The 17,968-nt window shown below is 38.7% G+C and overlaps 1 protein-coding gene across 1 annotated transcript; it reads right to left on the bottom strand.

The window, feature by feature from the left end:
• Positions 1 to 514: 514 nt before the first annotated feature.
• On the bottom strand, positions 515 to 17,080 carry TNFAIP6 (TNF alpha induced protein 6). The gene is made up of 6 exons (XM_058664202.1): positions 16,923 to 17,080; positions 12,783 to 12,920; positions 9,339 to 9,500; positions 5,871 to 6,099; positions 4,777 to 4,817; positions 515 to 1,222 (listed from the first exon to the last, which is right to left on the bottom strand). Exons 1-6 carry the CDS (start codon positions 17,014 to 17,016, stop codon positions 1,056 to 1,058), a joined length of 831 nt encoding a protein of 276 aa, XP_058520185.1. The 5' UTR covers positions 17,017 to 17,080; the 3' UTR covers positions 515 to 1,055.
• Between the last annotated feature and the right edge of the window lie 888 nt (positions 17,081 to 17,968).

Raw genomic sequence — 17,968 nt, 5'->3', positions numbered from 1 at the left:
GTTTTGGCCTGGCCCCACCCCAAATGTTGGGAGAATTTGGAGAGTGAAATAGATTATGGGTGATCTCTGTGGCTCTGTTTCTCTATGCCTCTCTCTCTCTCTCTCTCTTTTTTTAAAGATTTATTTATTTGTTTTGGAAAGGTAGATAGATATACAGAGAGAAGGAGAGACAGAGAGGAAGATCTTCCATCTGATGATTCACTCCCCAAGGGGCCACAACGGCCAGAACTGAGCCAATCCAAAGCCAGGAGCAAGGAACCTCCTCTGGGTCTCCCACACGGGTGCAGGGTCCCAAGGCATTGGGCAGTCCTCAACTGCTTTCCCAGGCCACAAGCAGGAAGCTGGATGGGAAGCAGGGCTGCCAGGATTAGAACCAGTGCACATATGAAATCCTGGTGCATGCAAGGTGAGAACTTTAGCCACTAGGCCACTGCACCAGGTCCTCTCTATATCTCTTAAACAAAATTTTAATCAAGAAGAAAAGAAAAAAATGTTTATTTTGATTCACCTCAGATTTAGTAATTCTATTTCCAGGCCCATGTCCCCAAGAATTATATAACTGCACAAATATGTGTGTTCAGCAATATAGAAACAACCTAAAATTCCAATAAGAGAGACAGACTTACTCATAGTATGGAGTATTTTACAAGTGTTCAAAATCATGTTTTCACAGAATAGTCAATGATTCAGGAAAATGCTTAAGGTACAAAATCTTAAAAATCCCAAATATAGAACTGTACATAGAGCAGAATTCCATAATTTCAAAACAAATACATATAGGTACTTATATACAAATACCACAAATAGAAAAAATGCCTGAAAGGAACCTATGTAAAAAATTGTTGATGTTTATTATTTCTACACAGTGGGATTTTCAGCAATTTACTTATTTAACACTTTCTGTATTTACCAATATTCCCCAAATTTGGTATTGCTTTCACTTTTAGAAAAGTAATAAATAAATGTTAACAGTAGTAATAATATAAAAATAAGATCAAAGATGTCCCAAAAGATGAAAAGCAAAATACTATACTTTTGAATAATTTTAGTTTGTTTTAGAAATGACTGTATCTTCCGGCTAAAGCGTTTTTGTTTCCAGAAGTAGTAGTTGTATTTTTTCCTTGGCTGGATTTGGATGCAGGATCCATGGCAACATACATGATTTGGAAACCTCCTGCAGTCACCGAAGCATCACTCAGAAACTTCAAGGTCATGACATTTCCTGTGAGGAGTGAGGGGAGGGGCATGACAAAGAACAAAGATGTTACTCTGTTGAATACATTGAGTTGGCTTACATTTAGTTTTGGAGTTTGTGGTTACATTGAAAAGGGTGATGGACTCGCGGATGTTCTCCTCTGTCCCTCTGATAGGCTGCAAAGACAATTCTGTCCACTCTGGTTTAAAAGGCACTCTGGGGCCCAAAGCCGTGGTCTAATGGCTAAAGTCCTCGCCTTAAATGCGCCAGGATCCCATATGGACACTGATTTCTATCCCTGCTGCTCCACATTCCTTCCAGCTCTCTGCCTGTGGCCTGGGAAAGCAGTAGACAATGGCTCAAAACCTTGGGACCCTTCAACCACATGGGAGAACTGGAAGTGGCTCTGGGCTCCTGGCTTCAGATCAACTCTGGCCATGGTGGTCATTTAGGGAATGAACTAGCGGATGGAAGATCTCTCTGTTTCTCCTCTCTGTGGATCTGACTTTGCAATGAAAAAAATATATTAAAAAAAAAAGACACTTTGTATAGGAGGAACATCCAGAGATTTACAGGAGAATGGTAGTTGTTCATACCAGTAAGGTATGGATAGATTATTTACTTCATGACCCAAAGGCAGTGAGCTTTGCATTGGTGAGTCACAATCTATGATACTAATTTACACAGAGTATGTCAATACATTTTGTATGTGAAAAATCAAAATAGAATAACAATAAAAAGAGAAAGCTTTCGGGACAGCAGTTGTGACCTAAGCCGCAGCCCTCAGCAGCAGTATCCTGTAAGAGAACTCAGAGTTCAAGTTCTGCCTTCTTAGCTTTGGATCAAGTTCCTGGTTACTATGCCTGGGAAGGCAGTGAAGGATAGTCCAAATACTTGAGTCCACATGGAAGATTCAGTCGGAGTTCCGGGCCCCTGTTTTTGGCCTGAAACAGTGATGCGAGGTGATCTAGTAGATGAAGATAGCCCACATTCTTTCAGTCTTTCAGAGAGAGATAGGAGAGAGTGCCACAATAGCAGGAACTAGGCTAGGCTGAAGCCAGAAGCTAGAGAGTCCAACCAGTCTCCTGCATGGATGGCAGCAGCACAATTACCTGCTGCCTTCCCAGGCCCATTAGCAGGTAGCTGGATGGAGAGTGAAGCAGCCAGGACTTGAACTAGCACATCCCTAGGCGATACTGGTATTGCAAGCAAAAGCTTAGGCATTGTGCCACAATTCCAGCCCCATGAATACTTACAAAGTTTTCATGTCACAGATAAGCACTCAAGGCACAGAGCTCAAGTGGCCGAGGCACATTTGAGCCCGGGCAGACTAGCTTCAGAGAACATGCTCTGATTCTCAAACTGCGCTTCTCACCTACTTGGCTGATTTATATAGTATGAAAAGCCTTTTCGCACTATAGAGAAACCAAGTTAAAGAGCAAGAGATAGGCTTAGTGGAAACAGACCTAATACCTCTGATATTCAAAGAGCTATTGGAAATTAAATTGTGTCAAAACACAGCACCGATTTGGTCACACTTGGGATAAATTTTCTGTTTTAGATTACACAAGAAAAATTTCCAGTTCCAGGCTTCCTTTGAACTCCTGTTGTAAGTTTGTTGTTTTAATAGGATTATTCTCATCCTTCAGTTATCTCCTACAGCTCTACAATGGCTTCTTTTAACAGTCTGTTAACACTAAATACCTCCTTAAGACAAGAGGATCCCATTCCCAGGAAGTTTGTAATCGAGTAAATAAACTAATAAGGTCTAAGCATTGATCATTCAAGGACAGAGTAAGAAGTCCCAGCTCTCTTCATGAACATCGAATAGATTACAATCTGCTGCACTGCAGGACTGAGTGTGGGAGTCATTTAGCAATAGCTAATGTAATAGCTGTTTGTATCTGAATTGAAAGATTCTGCAGACATTGCAAGTCCACATAACGCTGTTGTTTTTAGCAGCAGAAGTGTCGCGATAACTTGATGACTTAGTGGAAAAACAAAAAGTGTAACAATGCCAACAACTGGTGCTGGTGATGAAAATGAAAAGAGAAAATGAAGGACTCTAAAAAGGTCAGTTTTAGCTAAAAAGTAGCAGTTTGCAATAATTGAAAAGTAGTAGTGTTTATTATGATAAATTTATGGTCCAACAAAGATACTTACTTAGGTGTATATCTATAGATATAGATATAGATATATATACCTATATAGATATATATAGGTGCAAAAGTCATACAAAATTAGCTTAGGGACTGAGGAGATACGGAAAACATTGTCTATTGTATCTAGCCTTTGAGGTTGTTAGACACAATTAACAATTAAACATTCCCTGTTATCTTTCTATAAAAATATTTGACCAAATGCTCCCCCAGTTTATTTTGTTAGGGCCCTTTTCTTATGTAACACTATTTAAAACATCTCATAGCAGAGCGTTCATGGCAGAGCGTTCGTCACAGCACTCCTTGGGAATGGCTGTACTAAGATAAAATGAAGTAAGTATAAATAAATTCAACTTTTTTAGAGATAGAAAGCATTTTTCGGACAACCAAAACTTCAGCCATTTCAGTCCCACATTCTGCTGATATCATAAGGCAATTTGCAGATCCTAGAGTGTCTCAGGGGCATAACGACTTAAGCCACTGAGACTATCCAAATCCCACCGACATTTTGGCCACACTTTCAAGTGGGTTGCACAAGGATTGCCAAGCCATTTCCTAAGAGTCAGCCAATGGAAAACAACAACAAAAGAGACAACCAATGGGGAACGTCTTTCCTGCAGGTTCCCTTCTAGACAAGGAGGGATCCGGGAAGGCTTAAAATCTTAGGACCCTTCTGAAAATCTTTGGTGCCTCTCTCTCTGTCTTCAAGAGGCACCCCTCTTCTGGCTCTCCTGGGAGAGGCCCTTCCCCTTCCCTCTTCCTTCTACATTCACCTGGTCACTTGGCATATAAAATGTCCTTGTCTACAACCAACCACTTCATGACTTTTTATTTCTACACTGAGCTGAGGAAAGAACCCACTGAGCTTTATTTGGAAATAGCCACCATCCGCAGTACTAGCAGCCCGTTTGGGTGCTGATTTGAGTCCAGGCTTCTTGCTTTCTAATCCAGATCCCTGGCAATGGCAAAGCAGTAGAAGCTGGTCCACATGCTTGGGCCTCAGCCAGCACAGTAGACCTAGGTAAAATGCTTCTGGCTTTTCCCTGGTGCAGCCCTGGCCATTGTCGCCAACTGGGGAGTGAACTTGTAGATGAAAGATCTATCTCTGTCTTTCCCTCTCTCTCTGTGACTTTTTCAAACAAAAATTTTAAATCGTAAAAATAGACTATCTCAGACTGCATTTCCTACAAATAACAAGGGTGTGTACATTTTTTTAATGCAAGAAATTGGCATGTACCGTTAAATGTAAATCTTAAAAGCTTTGTATTTTATAAGCCAATAAGCTACTTTTGATTTTGTTTTTCTTAACTTTAAAAATAAATAATAACAAATCATAACTATTACCCATAATAATAAGATCCGTCACTTTTAGGAATGCTGTGGAAAAACAAATCAAAGTTTGCTCCTCAGTTGGAGTCTTACCTGTGCTGATAATGTCTCCTGGAAGCTCATCTCCACAGTACCTGAAAGGGAATTTTTAGATAAGAGAAGTCACAGAAATGACTACTATGCAATGATTGAACTAGCTCTTAATGATCATGAAACTTCTTTGTTTCTCTTAATTGATGGCCTGCTCTTTCATAATTTAAAACTTTGTTGTTTCTTACTTGGATTTCCAAATGAGAAGATGTTTTGTAATTGAATTTGTTGTTGTTGAAAGCCTTCTAAATTTAGTAGTTTGTAATTTTATGTAGCTACCCTGTAGCTGATACCCAAAACTCGTTTTAAAATAGAATTGCCAGTTCCCAATATAGGAGTTCTATTCTTTCAAAACATGCCTTTTCCTTAATTCTTGCAAACATATTTCACGTCTTTTTCAAGATATTTTAGAAAACTAACTTCCTTGTATGAGGTACGCTATCCTTAATCCCTAGCGGAGTCCAGTAATAAAATGATAGCTTCTTTGCAAATGAGTATCTATGTTCTTTCATCACTCTGATGTCAGTAATAGACCTGCATTTTTTGGGTGAGTGGACCTAAGTTTTGGTGGCTATACGACAGTGCCGTGGCATAATGTTTTGCACAGATAAGAAGGACCAGCAATTACAGAATTTATATTTACTTTTACATGGAAGGTAAGAGTTAGAATACAAAAAAAACTTAATAACATTTTTAACTGATATGTCTCTTATATCTCTTTGTCTTCCTATTGTTTGTGAACCCTTGAAGTCCTCATAAACAGCCTAGTGAGATTTTAATAGCTTAAGAGTAATGACGAGGTAGCTATCCCGATTTAATAAGTTTATGTAGCAATGAGCTAAGAAAAATCTTTGAGCAAAAGGACACAGTGTTGGAAGAAAGTAAAAATACACTAAGCCTGTCTCAAGGGGCCTCAATAAATTTGTGGAAAATGCATAATATGAAAAGATTATGGATTTCAAACTTTTTGTACCAAAATAAACTGATCTTTTAGTTTCATGTCTATAAACTTTTTGAAATATCCTTGTAGGAACAGTGGTGACAATACTAAATAAGCGTGAAACAAAATACTGGACATTTATTTAACTTTCTCCTACCTTCCTACAAACCCATGGACATCGTCATAACTGTCATATACTTCAACATAGTCAGCCAAGCAGCCTGGGTCATCCTCGAGGTCAAACTTCAAAAAGCTCAGGTGGATACGCTGGCCATACTTGATTCTGATGTGCCAGTAGCACACCTGGTTATCATCATATTCATTGGGGTAGCCTGGAGATTTGAAAATTCGCTTTGGATCTGTAAATACACCACCACATTCCTTTGCTGAAACACAGAAGAAAAGAAAACAAAGAAAGCTTTAAGAAAAAGTCATTGCCATTAAAAGTGACATTCACTTTTTAGTTATCCATTTACTAATTTTGATGAAACATGAAAGAGATGGCCTAATATGAACATACATAGTATATAGGTATAAAGCTAAAGAAGAAGTATTTCTCATCAATAGTTTCTAAATTTTCTAAAATAAACATGAACTATTTCTAAATTCTGAAAAAACAAAAATGAGAAGAACAATACTAATTCAATAAGTTGTTCTCCTGTTTACAATTTTGGCTTATTTAAGGTACAAAAGCACAATCTTTTGTGTGTACATTTATGTATTTTGACAACTGTATCAATCAGGTTTTTTCCCTGTGGTTATCACTTCTTTGTTCAGGCACTTGCCTACTTACAATAAAAACCTAGAATGTAGATTGGAAAGGCTGTAGAACTCCAAGTTTACAGGGACTTCATTGGTTACTCCAGTGCAGTAAAGAGGAACATCATTAATCACTTTGGAGTTTCTACACCTGTGTGGAGTTAACCTTCTGATTCTTGCATTCTAAGATATGGTAGAAATATTCATGCTTGTTTTTTTTTCTCCAAATCATTTATCATTTTAAGGACAGATGCACAGGCATTGCTAGTCTTTAGAAAGATAGAACACCCGTGATCTATAGCATCCTATCTTTGTCGCAGATTTATGTCTTAGTCTCTGTTTTCACAAAGCGAAGAAGCAACCAACAGAGTGGAAGAAAATTTTTGCATACTACACAAGTGAGAGGGGACTAATCTCCAGGATTTACAAAGAGCTTCAGAAACCTAGGGACAGTAAAAAACAAAAACAAACAAAAAATCCCCAAAACAAACAAAAAACATGAAAAAATGGGCAAAGGAAATGAACAGACATTTTTCGAAAGAACAGATTCAAATGGCTAACAGACATATGAAAAAATGCTCAGGTTCCCTAGCCATCAGAGAGATACACATGAAAACCACGTTGAGGTACCACCTAACTCCAGTGAGACTGGCCTACGTTCAGAACTCTACCAATAAAATCTGCTGGTGTGGATGTGGGGAGAAAAACCCCTCCTTCACTGCGTGTGAGAGTTCAGGCTAGTACAAGCACTATGGAAATCAGTATGGAGAGTGCTTAGAGAATTGCAAATAAACCTGCCGTATGACCCAGCCATCTCAATCCTAGGAATATACCCAAAGGAAATGAAAACTGCATATGAAAAGGGATCTATAATCCTGTATTATATGAATGAAATTATACCATTTGCAACTAGATGGTCTGAACTAGAGACCGTTATGCTCAGTGAAATAAGTCAATCCCAAAAAGACAAATACCACCTGTTCTCTCTAGTAAAAGGAAAACATCATGCAAATTGGAATGCATAGTGATGGAGTAATAGACTATCATATCCAGATATGAAGACACAATGCAACATGCATCTCTACTTCCAAATCAAAGATGGACTCCCAATGAAACTGTTGGACATACCTAGACAATGGAATGCTGGGCTGTCTGACATTGTCTGTACTATCAATGTTGGGGCACACTTAAATAACAGACTGATGAAATTATAACTCCTTATGAAGGGTTATAGTAATGTAACAGTATGGGATAATTGGGTGGGGAGAATCCCGGACACTACAGAATTGTACCGTAAAATTCAAAATTTAAAATTTAAAAATTTAAAAAATTATAAAAAAGAAATGTACTGTATTTCTTCATGTTTTAAACATGACAAAGACTTTCTGTTTATACTGTACATAATTTGACATACTCATTAGACACAAGCAGCTCTTGTCCAAGGTTAATATCATTTAATAAGAAATTCTGCAATCATATGATAGGACTTCATTGCAGCTCTCTTACTGTGTTATGGAATTTCTTATACTGTAGGTCTAAGTAGGATATCACTCCAACAGGTTTACAATATAAAGCAAGCCTTTCTAATATCCTATAATATTTTATAACATTGTCCTGACTGAAGTATCTATAAACGAACAGTTATTTCTTTCCCTGAAAGTACATGAGTAACTCTGTAGTAAGTTTTTTTCCTCATTAAGCATTTCCTAGTTGAAAGCAAGCATGGACTCCCAATGAAACTGTTAAATAAAAAAAAATGTTAAATTAAAAAAAGAGCGCAACCAGGGACAAATATTAATATATTCTGATCAATAATAATTATTAGTATATACAGCATGCTATAGTTGATTAACTTAGCAATCTAATGATTTTTGTACAAATGAAATAAGGGAAACATTTTGTCTTCCTTCTTGCATTCTATCATAAGAATAATATTGGATGTTTAACATTTGGTAGTATTGGGCTTGGCAGCGTGGCCTAGTGGCTAAGGTCCTTGCCTTGATCCCATATGGCTGCTGGTTCTAATCCCGGCAGCTCCACTTCCTCTCTGTCTCTCCTCCTCTCAGTATATCTGACTTTGTAATAAAAATAAAATAAATCTAAAAAAAAAAAAACATTTGGTAGTATCATGTTATGTTTTAGCTAAGTCAGTATACCTAAATTTATAACCTACATTTTTTTTTTTTTTTTTTTGCCTTTGTGGCTAGGAAGTTCCTGGTACTGAAAAGACCCAAATTCTTTGCTATTTGGTTTTGGGTAAGCAGCTCAACTTCTTTACATCCTGCTTTCCTGAATCTTTTTTCCCCCTAATTAAAAAAAAATATTTATGTTGAAGAGTTATAGAGAGAGAGGGAAACAGAGAGATCTTCTACCCACTTGTTAACTCTTCAAATTGCAATAACTGCCAGCAGTGGACCAGGCCCACGCCAGGAGCCAGCAGCTGAACCCAGAGCTCTCATCTGAGCATCATGAGTCCAACCACTTAGACCATCTTCTGCTGCTTCTCCCAGGCCATTACGTGGGAGCTGGATGGAAAGTGGAATAACAGGGACACTAATTGGCATCCTTAAGGGATACCAGTGTCACAGGTGATGGCTATACCTGTTATTCCACAGTGCCATCCCTTCATTTTCCTGGTCCCTTAATATAGATATAATAATACCTGCTTATCAGGTTGTGACTGTTAAGCGAGAAAGTAAATGAAGGGGTACAACTCATGCCTGGCATAGCATAAACACTCTAAAACAGTCTTAATTTATACTTGCCATGCTGAAGTATTTCTGGAAGAAGCAGGCAATTTTCTTAAACAACCTCTTAGTAGCAAGTATCAATTTTTGAAAACACAAAATCATTATTTTTAACAAACCATTTGGGTTGTAGCAATAGGCATCCCATCTTTCACTCCTGTTGAGACGGATGCCATAGTCAATGATGCCGACTTTTCCAAATCCACAGTTGGATCCTGGCTTCACAATGGGGTATCCAACTCTGCCCTTGGCCATCCATCCTGCAGAGCAGACATGAAATCCTGCAAGAGGAAGGAGGGTTTATGGACATAGCTGGTAAAGTTCCTGGGATGAGCAAAGGTTATATTAATGAAGATGGTCATTTTGACAGGAAGTTCCTTAACTACCTAAATTCATTTCACATGAATGTGGGAGAAAAAAATTCCCTTATAAAATAAAAAGTTAGGCACAGTGGCCTAGCGGCTAAAGTCCTTGCCTTGAACACACTGGGATCCCATATGGGCACTGGTTCTAATCCTGGCAGCCCCACTTCCCATCTAGCTCCCTGCTCATGGCCTGGGAAAGCAGTTGAGGACGGCCCAAAGCCTTAAGTTCCTGCATGCATGTAGGAGACCTGGATGAAGCTCCAGGCTTCGAATTGGCACAGCTCTGGCCATTGCGGTCACTTGGGGAGTGAATCATTGGATGGAAAATCTTCCTCTCTGTCTCTCCTCCTCTCTGTATATCTGACTTTGTAGTAAAAAAAGAAAATAAATCTTACACAATAAATAGATAAGAAATAAAAAAAGTTTGGGAGTCAGAGCAGTGGCATAATAGCTTAATCCTCTGCCTGTGGTGCCAGTAAACCGATATTGGTGCAGGTTCAAGTTCTGGCTGTTCCATTTTTGATCCAGCTTCCTGCTAATGTGCTTGGGAAAGTAGTGAAGGATGGTTCCAGTCCTTATGACTGTGCACCCTAATGTCCGTACCCGAAGTTCTGGGCTCCTGGGCTCCTGGCTTTGGACTTGCCCAGCTCTGGCCATTGTGGGCTTTTGAAGAGTAAACCAGCGAATGAAAGATTCTCTTTCTGTCTCTACTCTCTATAAATCTGACTTTCCAATAAAAATAAATATATAGTTTTAGAGACTTATTAATTGATTCTTATTAGAAAGGCAGATTTTACAGAGAGAAAGAGAAAACGGAGAGAAAGATCCTCCATTTGCTGGTTTATTCCCCAAACGACCACAATGGCACCCATATGGGATCTTGGCGCTTGCAGGGGAAAGATTAGACAGTTGAAGCATTGTGCTGGTCCTATAAACATATAATAATAAAAAAAGAAACTTCAAACCTACAAAGTAGAAATGCTAACTTTTACTAGAAAGTAAATATTTTACATATTTTATTTGCATAAAAGATACAGTTGGACTAGCAGCCACAATACCAAGGCCATCAAAATCACATCAGTGCAGAGCTTTTTTCTTTTTTTAAGAATAGGCTTTCTAAAGGAGACCACGGGGAAATGGAGTGCCTTCGGAGACCAAGAACTCTGAGGTCACCCACCCCCAATTGGATCTACCACATGGGATGGAAGAAGCCCAAATCCTGCCTTGCAGGATCCAAGGTCATTGGAACAACAACCAGGATCCCTGAGCGGTCCGAAGAAACAGAACAGTAAACTTCCTTCAGGACTAGGGAGAGGAGCTTTCTCTGGTCCTTGTCTGCTTCCAATTTTGGGTCCCACCCCCTCTCGTAATAACCATCAGGAACGCTCCAGAAGCCCCTCAAAACAAACAAACAAAACTAGAATAGATAGACAGAGAACAACAAGGAAAGCTTAGAAACAGACAGGAAACGGTCAGCAGGGATGCACTTATAACTCACTGGGTGGGACACAAAGATTAGTTACTCCTAACTGGGCTATGGAAGATTTCTCTGCACACCCCTCCTAAACATGCTCACCTAAACTGTTGACATATATCCTGTTAGAATTATAGAGTTAGACCACCCGAAAAACAGCCAGGTTCAGCGAAAATGTGCTTCAATGCTATAAACTGCTAAAGACTAAAATTAAAATAGGCATGAGACAGCTGAATAGCAATCTAAGTCATTTTAAGGTGTATAGAACACGGTTGAATATAAACCAAAATTGAAATGTCTATGAAGAAGTCACAGGTTGTGGTTGAGAACCTGCATTTTCCTATTAACATATTGGTTAATCAATACCATGTCAATTAATACCACAATGTTGTAAATGGCTGGAAATATTATGTTGGGGCTTTTAATTGATTGGGATGATATTCTGCCGGCTCTACCTTCAGACCAGAGATGGTCTCACCAAGAAACCATTGAACTTACCAGGACGATAAAATGCTGGACTTTATGCTTGGTAAATACCTCCAATGAAAGAATGTCAACTGAATTTGAACTATGGAAATGCAACAAGGTGGAGCAATCCGCCGTGGGGGGAGGGTGTGAGGAGGGGCGGGGGGAATCCCAGTGCATAAAAAATGTATCACATAATGCAATCTAATTAATTTAAAAAATGAAATGCAATAAAAAAAGAATAGGCTATCTAGCAATCTAATTTCTGAGAGTGTAATGAGTTCTGCAGAACAATAGCTCAAATGTTAGTTTAATTAACTCCTTAAACGCAAGAGAGAAAGCAGCTGCTCCTATTTTGCAAAGAAGCAACTAAGGTTTTCTCAGATCTCCTGATGTCAACTTCCTAGTTTTCCTCTCAGTTTTTTTTATGATTGATTTATTTATATTTGGAGGGCAAATTTTTACAAAGAGAGGGGAGACAGAGATAGAGGTCTTCCATCCACTGGCTCACTCTCCAAGTAGCATTGCTTTCCCAGGCCATAAGCAGGGAGCTGGTTTTGAAGTGGAGCAGCCTGGACATGAACTGGTGCCCATATGGGAAACTGGTGCTGTAGGCTGAGGATTAGCCTATTGAGCCACCGTGCCAGCCCTGCCCTCACCCAAGATTTTTTACATTTGCTTATCTTCTTTCTCTCCATAGTTTTTGATCCTAAAGTAAAAATGTATTCTCTTAAAGACAAACAAAAAGAAAAAGAAAAAAAAAATTCACTAACTTCAATGTTTGTCCAACCCAATATATTTCCAAGAAAAAATCAACAGAGTAGCCACTTTCATCAGCTGAGGCAACCCGTACTCAGAAGTCAAGGAAGGTGGACTGTGAAGAGCAACTGTATGGATGTTAATGTACAAGTTAATGATGTTAGGATAACGAGGTCTTCACTTTCTACTGGTTATTTTCTTGATTCCCAATGGGTTGTATCCCCCAAAAGGTTGTTCTTTCCAGAAATCATAATGCCAGACGTGGGGCTCAAACCTACAGCCCTGATATTAAGAGTCTCATGCTCTACCAATTGAGCCACACAGGAAAGCTGATCATTTTTTCTACAACCATTTTACCAGCTCCAGGCTGAGGTGATGTACAGCCTTAGAGCACTGTTACAAAAGACTGGAGAGAGAAGGCTATGTGAAAGTTATGGGAAGGATGAACTGCTTTTTTTTCTCAAGAGGGAAAAAGAAGAAAATTCTGTTGGATCAGTTACCGATTTTTCTGGCTGCCTCTAGCTGCTTGTAGGTGGCGAGACGGCCGCCTTCAAATTCACACACCGCCTTGGCTTCTGCATAGGTGAGCTTGTATCTGCCGGACCGTGCTTCTCTGTGGTACACCCCTGCTGCCCGTTCTGTGAAATCACAAAAGATCATCCAGATACCATTAACCATGCTTGTGTGCAAGGGGGATTTGCTTGGCCGGAAGATGACATCAACCATTGTTTCTTGCCAAAGGCTTCCTCGGGTTAGCTGCCTTTGCTAACATTTCATTGTTAGAAAGTTTGGGGAAAAAACATATGAGTGAGGGGGAATTGTAAGGGAACTTAGGGGGTATAGATAAACACTTGAGACAAAATTATGTTTTGAGAACAAGACAGATTTTTAAAAAAATCATGTTTTAAATGAGTTTATGAAAGACATAAATTGCAATCTCTCTAGGACTGGGCAGCGCAGAAGCTGGAATCCAGAATTCAGTTCAGGTTTCCAAATCTCTGTGGGAGGTAGAAATGCACTCATTTGAGCTATCGCTGCTGATGAGCAGGAAGGTGGAATCAGGAGCCGGTGTAAGCATCAAATCCAGGCAGTCTGAAACATCTGAACCCGTTGAATCCACGAAGTCAAATGCCTGCCCAACCTGAAAGCTTTTGGTTGACACCAGCTTTTGATTGTTACAGTTCTAGTTTAGTTTCTTGTTTTGTTGTTGCTTTTGTTTCTTGTTTGTGTGTGTGTGTTTTCCTTTTTTGTATAAAAACTTGATGAACAATAGGAGGGAAAGGCAACAGAAACAACAACAACAAAAAATCATCATAAGTGAGGCTCACAATGAGAGTGAGAAAGAAGCCAAATTATCCACTTGAGGGAAAGGACTAGGGGAGTATAATTGAGAAGTTAGTAAGCAGATAAAAAACATGGGAAACAGTTGAAGGAATGCTGCATTGAGGAAAAGAAAAGATTCAGACGCAGTTGAGAAGAAATCAAGCACATTTAGCTAACTCTCAGCTCCTAAATTCTTATCTGGTTTGTCATTGCAGATCACTTATTGTTCCCAACATATTTTAAGCAATGACAATCCAGGCATATGCTGTCTTCCAATAGATCACTGTTTAAGTGGCTTGTTCTGAGTTTAGAGTGTTTTCTTCTGTAGAAACCTTGTGAAGAAATTCCCAGGACAAGAGTCATCTCTAACAGTTCCACAGATAGTCTGCCAGATTATGGTTATGTCTGTGCATGCTGACCTGTGCAGTCACCCACCATGTAGATGATTTCCAATAATAAGAACAGATATTCACTGGCAGGCAACAAATACGGATTCATTGGTATTTGGAACAGTTCCTTGTTCTTATCCCCAAAGTTGATGCTATCTTAGTTTGATGGGAAATGGTGTTTAGTATTTTGCCTGTTTTTCCAGATTCCTAGGGATACTGCTGTTATACCATTACAGGGAAAGTGCTCATCAATTACCCACAAAGTACCCAAGTGGATTTGTTGCTGCTTATGGATCCAGGAATCCCAGAAACTGCAACTCATACACAGTCACAATGTTTTCCTGTTCTGCTGACCTTGAGCATGCAATGTGAGGTGTTTCGCTAGGTGCTGTGGAATAAGTTCCATCTTCCAGCAGTTTGAACACTAGTGGGCAATATCAGTATCTTTATCTTGAAATAGAGGACCAGTGAAGCAGAGAAAGGAGATATGTTTCATTTCCTTATGTATGAGACTGGTTGTTCATGTTAATGCTAAAATTGTACAATGTTTCCTAAGAATATAGTCTAAAACATCCTTAATTTTTTTGGTAGGAATTATTTTAAAGTATGCCAAATATCCTTGGTATTTTGCTCCATATCTGGAAAAAATATTTTTAGAAAAAGAAGATCACCAGTTTTTTATAAAAACAATTTTAACTTTTCTCCCTGGGAAATTTTCTAAAACTTTTGGTATTTGCTGCTACTTACCCAGCAATAATATAGTAGCTTAAAAAGCAAAAGCATATACAATTTTCAACTTAATTTATCCAATATTGATATTCCATATTATTCCCCAAAGAGTTTCAAGTTTCCCAGCATCTCCTCATGAATAATTTGAGCACTCAGTGTATATAGTTTACAATTTTAAATAAGGCTTTGGTTTTAAGGTATTGCTCATTCTGATATTTTAAGCTAGTTAAGATGAATCTACAAAGGTAGAATAAATCCTAATTTTTGGAAGTTTTACCTTTCCGAAGGAATAATGCTTTATGAATTTTCTGAGTCAACAGTCATTTTTAAAACCAGAAAATTTGTTTCACCCATACATTGCTTCCTCCTTTGAGCCAGAGGCAGCAGTAGAATATTGGCCTGGGTTTCCACTGCCGGTTTTCCCATGGAAGAGTCGTATAATCTTACGTGAATTGCTCTCTCATCTTAGTTGTCCTACCCATCAAATGGAACAATGATAGATTCTGGACTCCATCAGGCACTTTAGCTCTGTAAATTTCCCTCCCCCCTTTTCCAGATTCAATACAAAGGCTCAATCCTTGTGTTTTCAATCCACGTAAATGAACTGAAATCTCCTAAATGTTTCTTGTTTTCATTTTGTCTTAAATAACCATTTAAGAAATCACAGTAGATTAAAGTTAAAATAAACCTCCAGGAACCCCTGCTCCAGTCTTCTCATTTTGCCAGTGCAGAGCTGGATGGTTGCTGCGGCTTCCTGCCTTCTCACCCAACTCGCTTGCCTCCTTAAACAGTTTCTAATGTTATATTGACCCAACCAACTGTAAACAATTTGTGCGGGGCTGACTGGTCAACACTTTGTTCCAGATTGAAGCAATTTTCAATTATTCTGAGCCTCCGATTATCAGCATGCTGTCAGCATTCTGATTTGCTTCTCTCTACCTCTGGGGTAGAACTTTTATTGTCCAGGCCGATGTTTTTGCAATATACAGCATCAGTTAAAAGCAAGAACCCCAAGCTACTTGATTGTTATAGTTTAATGGCATTTCAAAACTTATCTTTACAGCTTTAATTCTGACTAGCTCTAGAATGTTTCTAACAAAAATGGTTATATATTCAAAATTATATTGTGTATATGATGAAGCTAAACAGAGATTTTTCTCAGGCTGGTACTAAATTCTAAAATCCATCTTGGTCAAATGGATTACACTGAAACTAGTCCACTGTCTCAGGCTGGGGGAAAAAGAAAAGCAGCAAGGCATTACAAATCAGGCTGTTTAATGAAATCCTCATGGTTGCAGTTATTACTAGAGAGAAATGAGCCAAAGGCAAAAATGTTCTACAACCATGTGCTGCTTAGCAAGCACAAAACCAAGATATAGGTTAATTTTCATTTCTCTGTGTTTCATGCAAGAACCTCAATTTTTCCCTAAGCAAGTCAAAATCTTTTTCAGGATTAAACACAATAATGAACATGAAACCATACCAACCTGTGAGATTTGAAGTATGATAAAGAGTAGGCTAGGGCTATTTGGGATTTTCTGTTTTTCCCTTTTTTGGTCTATGGTTTGTCTGCACCATTTGACCTGTGTCATCCCTTACATTTAACAGGACAAAAGGCACCCTCCTTCTCTAGCGAAAGGGCAGGAAAGTCTATGGATAGTATGAACAAAAGGAATCAAAGTGGTGAAAATGTACTCAGAAGTATAATCCTTTTCCTTTGTATTGCAAGCTGATTTGGTCAAAGTATTTGAAATATGCTTCTGAAATGCAGGTATACATTGCAGTTCAGAGTACATGGAGCAATGACTGCTACTTTATGGCCATCCCAACTTAATCTGAACTCGAACTGCAAATGCAATTGAAATAAAAACTAACAGACTGATACGTTGAGTTTTCTAATGAAATAATAAGTTTGCTACTACATCTGTGGCAAATGTTAAATAATATTTACACATTGAATATAATTACTAATTTCTATTTTTTTACTGAACATTTCACTTTACAAAAAGCAGCTTATCATCTTAGAAGGCAAAAACTTAAAAAAAATGGTATGTGCATTCCAATGGCTATCTTTTCTAAGCATTTGCTTTGAAAACATCTGCTTTGAGCAGAAGCGACAGTTGACCGCTTTCACTCGCTCCTCTGCGATTTCAAAGAATTGACATTCCTAACAAGAAGCTCACAAAGGAAGTTTCTTACCAAGCCATATGGAGTTGTGAAAAGTTCCATTCCTGTATCCCCATCCTTGAGCTTCTTCCCACATCAAGACAAACAAGTAAGGTAAGATGATCATTTCTTTGCTCTCAGAAGGCGCAGCAGCCTGTCAGGGGCTGCTCACCAAAACTTCTCAGAGCAGCGGCCTGAACTGGAACTGCAACATCTGGTTTCCACATCTTTTAAATAGTTTTTTTTTTTTCAACTGTGAGGTCAGCAAGTACTCTCCAATGGCATTTTTCCGCTGTAGAGTTACACAATTAGCTCAGTGTCTGAAGCAAATCCTCTGACTCATTTGCATTGGCAACTCAAACCAAGGTTATAGAATGACCCACAGAGTTTGTAAAAGTGACTTACTCAGAAAGGAGTTCATTTATTCTGTCAGTCACCAACACTTCAGGGAGGAAGTGTGTATAAGTTGGTGCAGATTCAGCAGTGGTTAAAAAAAAACCAGGGTTCAGAAGAAATTTAAAGAGAAATCCTGTAGTCTTATCAGTAGTGAGTCTGTTTTGGGGTGTGGGCCTTGGGATTGATCTTTAACTTGACCCCATTGGATGACATTTTCCCACAACAGTGCCTGTATGGAAAATAAAAACAAAAGTGCGTATAATTTGACAAATTCTATGTGTTTTCTGCTGTGGCAGGACTCTGCATTTGTTTTAGCATGGTATCTGCAGTAATCATTGTTTTGTGGGTTATCTGGTAAATAAATACATACGCTTCCAGAAAAATAGTCTAATTTCAGTGTCTTAGGACCATTGAGCAGCTTTGGGGGATGTCCTATTATTATACAAATTTCTCTGGGACACACAACCTTGAAATGTTGGCTGGGGGGAAGTGGGTAACAGTAATACAAGTAAGACACATGACTCTAGTTTCCCTTGACCACTCTTTGATGGAGTTGATTAAAACATCAGGTAGTAATTATGGCAAAGTTGCCATGGTTTCAAATATCCAGTATGTTCCTGTCCTTTTGTGTTTAGTGCTTGGGTAACATATCTGATAATATTCCTATTGTGTCACTGATGCTA

The sequence above is a fragment of the Ochotona princeps genome, chromosome 5 (genome assembly GCF_030435755.1).
Source record: "Ochotona princeps isolate mOchPri1 chromosome 5, mOchPri1.hap1, whole genome shotgun sequence".
In the NCBI taxonomy this organism is placed as follows: domain Eukaryota; kingdom Metazoa; phylum Chordata; class Mammalia; order Lagomorpha; family Ochotonidae; genus Ochotona; species Ochotona princeps.
Note: the sequence above shows the minus strand (reverse complement) of the source record. Positions and strands in the feature narration are given on the sequence as shown.